The sequence below is a fragment of the Pterocles gutturalis genome, unplaced genomic scaffold, assembly GCF_000699245.1.
Source record: "Pterocles gutturalis isolate BGI_N339 unplaced genomic scaffold, ASM69924v1 scaffold48026, whole genome shotgun sequence".
NCBI classification, from domain to species: Eukaryota; Metazoa; Chordata; class Aves; order Pterocliformes; family Pteroclidae; genus Pterocles; species Pterocles gutturalis.
In genome coordinates this window covers 23379-30407 of record NW_010104817.1, presented here as the reverse complement: position 1 = coordinate 30407, position 7029 = coordinate 23379, and the positions used below count along the sequence as shown (strand labels likewise).

At 39.2% G+C, this 7029-nt stretch overlaps 1 protein-coding gene across 1 annotated transcript in view; it reads right to left on the bottom strand.

The window, feature by feature from the left end:
• Positions 1-92: 92 nt before the first annotated feature.
• The window catches only part of CDC123 (cell division cycle 123), a gene marked incomplete at its 5' end in the record, with an annotated part of 29268 nt that continues 22331 nt past the window's right edge, over positions 93-7029 (bottom strand). Inside the window, 2 exons of the mRNA XM_010087167.1 lie at positions 93-257; positions 2105-2233. Of these exons, the coding sequence (XP_010085469.1) occupies positions 93-257; positions 2105-2233 (294 nt within the window). The remainder of the gene's footprint in view (positions 258-2104; positions 2234-7029) is intronic.

Sequence of the window (7029 nt, the reverse complement as noted above, 5' to 3'; positions counted from 1 at the left end):
TTCATACATTACTTTTTCTGTAATTAACATATGTTAATTACGAAAGCACAATTCCAGGCACTTTGATGTTGCCATTTCACAAAGATGGAAGATCAGAAATTTTTTTCACTACTTCTTACCAGTTTAAGAAAGTCAATTAATTTGTGAACATCCTCTCCTGTAGAAAGGTCCACAAAATCTTTTGGCAGTCGGTAACTCAGGTATGGACTAGGCTGGACAGTAACCTTACTGTTTGTACAACGGAAAACTGGATAGTCCTATGGAAAAATGTTGGGTAAGACAAGAACAGTGTACGTGAATAAAGGTAGCAACGTTTCTTGAACTCCTTCATGAGATCGTCTGAGTCACTTTGAGTTTATTTGGCATTCATTCCACTAAACCTGTGCTTTCTAGAAACTGTAGTTTGCTTATTAAAAACTCTGTGCAATTGAGAACAAAAGTTAAAATGTTAATGAGGCAATTGATTCCCATATGCCAATAAGGCAGTCATTCCCATACATTTCTACAACGGATCGATTACTAATGCATTTATTACACATACACTTGTAACAGTGCTGTAGTAATGGAGCTATAAGGAACTTCGGGCAATAGTAACTACATAAATACAAGGATAAATAAAATATTTATGACAGAATCCCTAAACTTGTCTTCACCAGTTCCTTGTTTAAACCCATGTCTGCTAATATAATCTTACTGGAATTATGATCTAAGCTTTCCAAGCAATTTATTTACTGAAGGAAAAAATATCTCTATAAAATATTCAAAAATATCTCTATAAATGCTCAATTGTAGCAACAGATTTTGGGTAACTTGATATAATTTTCAGTACAACACACTGACATGCAACATAATTGTCCACCGTATGGCGGTAAGCAGCTTCATTTTAAAGACAGAAGTTCAGTAACTTCACACCAGATTCTGTGATCGGATGTAAGCTGAAACAGGAAGACAAGTAATTCTACTTTTCATCCAAGCTTACATCAGAGAAAACGTTGTAAAACATCTGGCACTGAGAAAAAAGAAACCCTCCAAACAAAATTCAGGTGGCCCATGGACAGTTCACGAATTGAGAGTGTGTTTAAACAAAGGAGACTCAGCTTTTAGCAGGAAGGTTCACTGAATGGGTTTTCATACAGCAATAGCCACATGGTGAGACTCAGAGAAAATGGCATGAATGACAGCCTGCAGTGGTGCGTTTCCCTTTCAACGTTATGAAAATGGGGCCAGAACTAAAGGAAAGCTCAAATGTTAAAATCAGCTCAAGAAAGTGTATCATTTCAGTTACCTCTAAGGTAGCTGAATAGCTACAAAATAAAGAAAAGCCCGTGCTATCTGACTAGCCTTCTCTCCTCAGACAACTACCAAGTATTTCCCAAGATAAGTAACAAACTACTTTATATCTTCCATCCAGCTGTCCAAGGACTCGTTAAGATGTGAGGACTCGGTCTCAAGCATACAGTGAGAAAAAGAACTGGAGTACAAACGAATTAAGACTATTCCTCCCTCTCTGTATTAGCAGGAAGTTATTTGTTTTTATGGTGGCAATGCAGTTTGGAAAAGGTATAGAAAAGCCCTGCTCTGCAAGTCCAGGGAGTTCAACCAGAGGACAAGGCTTCCCTAAGGGTACTCGATAAGAGGAAGAGACAGAAGTTAAGCTTCTTTTTGTCTCCCCCTAAAACATAAATCTGGAGCTCTGGGAAACTGTATGACAGATATTGGGAACAAAGCAGAACTTTAAGTGATTAAATAGAAAAGTAACAGATTTTAAGAGAAATTTAACGGAGCAAATCAAAACTGCATGAAAGCAAATTTCAGGGCATCTTCCTCTCCATGCGGTCAAAGCTGCAATACGGGATTGTACAGTTTGAACTAAAAATTCCCTTGCAGGCATCTAAAACTAGCATGAGATACTTGTTGAGATTAACTACTGTCTAATAAGGTAGATTCTATTTATAAAGAGTTTACATTTCACGAGTTAAGGACATCCATTTGTTTCAAAGGAATATGTATCACAATTTGATAATAACAAAGAAAGAAAGAAAGAAAAAAAGGCCATAACACCTATTGTATTTGTTAGCCAGGCTCCCTCACCACAGGGCTGTACCTGTTCTGTTGCTTCCCCTTCACCCTGGTCTCCTTTCAAGTTTTTCCCAGAGGTCAGTTCTTCCCACGTAAACAGCAGAGAGTCTGTGACTTCACCAAATGGGTTAAAATCTATTAACCAAATCTTACCCTGCAATGGAACAACAGAAGAGTTAAAACAAACTAGAGAATTTAAAAAAAAAAATCAGAATAGACATATACCTATATTACTGTAACATGCTTGGTCTTTACATAAAAAGATTTCAAAATTGAAATCGCCTGGTTTTAAGCACTTAAAATATTCTAGCATCCTTTACATTAGACACAATTTTAAAACACAGCAAGCTATGATTTAGTATTTTATTTATTTTTTTTAAACAGAAGATGAGAGAGCTCCAATAAACTGAATTCAGTTCTACGCAAGGTGTTTTCAGGTGAGACCACAGAAGTTCTGTCTAATCACCATGGTCCTCCAAGATCCTCAGACAGCATGAACAAGGAATGGAGAAAAAAAACAAAACAAAACAAAAACCAAACCCCAAACAAGGATTTTGCTTTTCATCAAAAGCCACCTCAGCACACCTGTACATTCAACAGTCTACAAAGATTGCTGTTCTTGGTCTCAGAAGGAACTTACAAATACAGAGCAGGGTCCACAAAATGCTACAGGAGGTCATGAAAGCTGAAAGGTGCTGCACAGATACAGACAAAGAATAATGTAAAGGTATTTTTAATCTAGCCATTACTAGTAGTCCAGGCTAGTTTCTCCTGCCTCATCTTTAATATATTTGTGTTTCAAGCAGTTCTGGTAGTACGCACAACAGCATGCCTGTTTTACAAGTGAAAAATGAAAGCACAGAGACTAACATGACTTAAAGGTAACAGGGATGTCTGCAGAGGAGCAAGATATGGTTTGCATTCCTTGAGTCATCTCAAGATACAACCCGGAGCATAAGGCCGTCTTTTCTTACCCAAGAAAGTGTTATATATTCTAACAAAACATAACATTACAATAAAGTATAAAATAGGAATACAACTGATAGTAAGAATTTTCAAAACAAGTATTACATCTGCTAGAAATCAGATCTATCAAATACAGAAAGAAAACGGTTGCTGTAACATAAGCAGGACTGAAGGTTTTTATTGTGTTTATTAAAGATAACTGGAATTGGAAACCAAACCTGAAGACTGTATGGCTACCAAAAACTTATTTTGCTTTCTCTTTATTTCCCTTATTCCTGAAGGATCTTATTTCTTTAAAAGACCCTTCTTATCCTGATACAAACAGTAAGTATCTTCAATAATTGACACTACAGCCATCTGGTTTCTAACTTACAAAGATGCTTTTGAAGACTTCAGTCACTGAGTAACATGGAGAATTCTCCCACCCACACTGCCTAAGCCACCCCCACAGGCACGAACACACTACAGAATAGGAAATGCACGGAAACCCATGAAATGGAGAAGAGAAATGCTCTGGCTGCTCTGTTATCAACCAGGACGGGTTTCTCATGCAGGTGGGGGGAGACCCAGCACAGATGAAACCAGTGATATTACTTGTAAACTGGAACTGAGCCAGCACCCCAGCCGGTGAGCGTGTGGTTGCACATAGGCTTTCGCACGTCTGTCTGTCTCTCTCCGGGCAGACCCATGAGGTGCAGCTCTCACCGAGCTGATTTTAAGAAGCCAATGCACTGCAACGGCAGTACTGAAAGCAGACAGCTACAAAAGAAACTGCTAATTGGAGGGACACAGACCTGAGTGGTTTCTTACTTGTTCTGGAAGGGTGAAGAAGCATAAATCTGTGTGGCTAAATTGCAACACCTCCACATCAATATTGACACCATTGGTGCAGAGCGCGAACAGGGGCACGCTCTGCTATCATTTTCCATCTCTGCTCCTCTTCAAAAGGCAGTCACAAATTCTCATTATAAGTGATGTTTTACTTTTGCTAATGGGGACATCTTGTTAGCTCCAAGGCAGCAGGAGGAGGAATCTGTAATTTTAGATTCCTTCTATCGCACTAGAAAAACAAGCTAATGAACCAATTTAATCACAGACAGAAGCAACGGGCTGGCAAAGTTTGTTCAGCAGTTCAGAGGATCTTTCTCTGCATCAGAAACATTTATACTTAATAAAGGACTTCCCTGTGAAAGGCTTTTACAGAGACTCCTCCTCACCCCTAATACACAAAACTCAGCTTTTTCATACAAATTTAAGATCATTTCCTCTAGAAAAGAGAGGTACCCTGGAAAAAACAAAAACTGGTTTTGAGACCACTGAAAACAACCCCTGTTTTTTGTGAGCACCTGGCAGTATTTCTCCTTCCCTGCAGACAGCAGTATGCAATTTACAACACCAACAGTTTCCTTGTGGTGGTCTTAAATCTGCACTGAGCTTTGGTAGCTGCAAATTGATGAGAAGTGGCAAAACAAACTATATATCCCTTTTCACGGCTCGTTAAAAGGAGTATATATAACTCTGGGTCGGTAACCAAACTGTCTTTTCTTAAGATTAAATGCTCTTTCAAGTCTTATGTGCAATGTCATGATTTAAACATAGTTTAAGATGAGTTGCACTGTGTATCTGAAGAGCAGTAGTAAAGCTATTTAACTGCAATCTTCTGGTATTAGTAATCTTTGACTTATGAGAGCACAGAAATGCACAAGCCAGGAAAGCAAAGTTGTGCATATCTGGAGGGGAATAAAAAAAAAAAACCCAACCTGTGTTACATAAGATTTTTCTCTCATCCTAAAGCAGGAACCAATAGATTTACCATATCATGTCAGCTTCACGCTTTCTTTTACTAAAGCATTAAGCAACATGCTGCTGAAAGGAAGTGTACGACAAAGACTGTTTAAAGGAAGTCAGAAGACAGATAAAATGCAAACCGAACTGTTACATCTCCCTAACTCCAGCTGCACCTTCCTGCGCAGTGACAATGCTCACAAGGCAGACACAAGCACTAGTTTGCATGCTAATAAAAGCAGCTGTGAGCTAGCAGTGGTCAGGAGCCACTCACTGCATTTCTTTGTCTTACCACAGTGATTTCTCTTGAACACGGTTACAAGCTGTTAACACCTGGGAGATACACAAAGAGCAACAGCAGAGCTGATTCTCAGGCTTGTCAACTGTTGCACAATGATTGTGAGCTGCTAACAGCAAAGAAAAGAAGTGGATCCAAATGAAAACAGGCCACCAGTCCTGCAACAGAACTTCTTCAGGACTAGGGCTCCAGATCATCCACCTTGGAAGATTATGACAGTGTTTTTTCTTTAAAAGATGGGTTTATCTGCAAAGTCAAGCACTATCTCAGATGAGCTCAGTGAACAGGTTGTAAAAGGAAAGGCGGACACATAAAAGCTTGCTCTCAACCGCTTCTATGCCACCCTCCAACTCAATGAGCAGGACCTGTGGCAGCCGACTCCTAAAGCAAGCACAGGGAGGGGGTTGCTCTCATTCACAACCACATCAGAGAACGAGCTTCTCCAAAATGAATATTTAGAGGCAAAAGAATTTAAAATAAGCAGACACTGGACATTTATCTCATTCTGTAGGTGAGGTTGCCGTGCAACCAGCCTGATGAGGAGTACGGGCTCTGGAAATTAATCACACTCAGCAACACTCAGTATTCTTTTGCTGCCTGTAACTCACAGACAAAGGGAGTGATGAATAATACAGTTGCAAACCACAAAAGTATGTGCGAAAGGAGGAGGATCTGACACACAAAGGGCTATCTGGCAGTTTACAAGAGGGTAAGAAAGCACCAAGAGATATCTAGAAACAGATATATTTTATTTTGACAGATGAAGAAACGCTGCTCATTTGACATCACACAGGCTGAAACCTTGTAGTTAAATAATCTGTCTCCATGCCTCAGCTGTGAGGCAGAGCATCCAACAGCAGAGCCTGGTTCAATGCTAAGTGCTGCTCCTCATTCTGCCTGACAGCATCCTCACATCTGATGATTGGAGCCTCGCAGGTAATTTTCATTACCATTCAGCATGGCTGTTTTTAGTGATTTTTAGGTACCCGAGCTAAAAGTTGTGCTGAGTAACAGTACAATAGTTCTTTTGCACATGACACACATTCCTGTTTAGTTTCTGTTTTGCAGACTATGGCATGATTTACTATTACACAATTACAAAATACTTCAGCAACTACTCAAGTAGAGACTTTCTCCAATCCCGTAAGTGTAAACAAGTCAAACACAGACTGATAGATGTATATAGCAAAAGTGTATAGCCATTTTTTTTGCATTTCTGATTTAGGATTCAGAAAGCAATCTGAGCTAAAACAAAGACTCATGCACTAATGTGATTCCCAAAATCAGGCTGTGATTCCCAAAATCATTTGAGATTTAAGGTTACATAATGCATTTTTGGTTGTGGTTGCTTCTAAAACAACACGTGTGCCTTTTGAGCATAATTCATCTGACCTATTTTTCTCCATTGACACTAGGAGAGGTCAAGGTGACTAATGCAGATTCTGGGAGCTGGAGTTTGGATAGGACATTTTCCCCCACTTCGTCACTATCTGGATGTTCAGAGTTCTGATCTGCTGAGCACTCAGCACCACCGCTGGAGCAGTTTGAAAAGAAAAAATTAACTTCCATCAGTCTCCAACTGGGCATGCTACATTCATATACTCTTTAGACAATTATCCCTTTGTACCCTAGAGTTCCATCTATGAAGTATGAGTTATCACTTTCCAACCTCAGAAAGATAATCTGAAGAAATACTAATGATTACTTCTGATTGAGTGTTCAGATACATTTGAGTCAAAAGCACCCAGAGTAAGCACTATGCAGAGGAACCGTAGCAATAAGTAGTGATTCACTAAAGCTATTTAGTAACATTACATGATATTGATTAAGTACCTATCTTAAAATAAAACTAAATTGCCTTCAGTGGACTCCTAGAACTGACAGAATTGCAACTGAAGCCA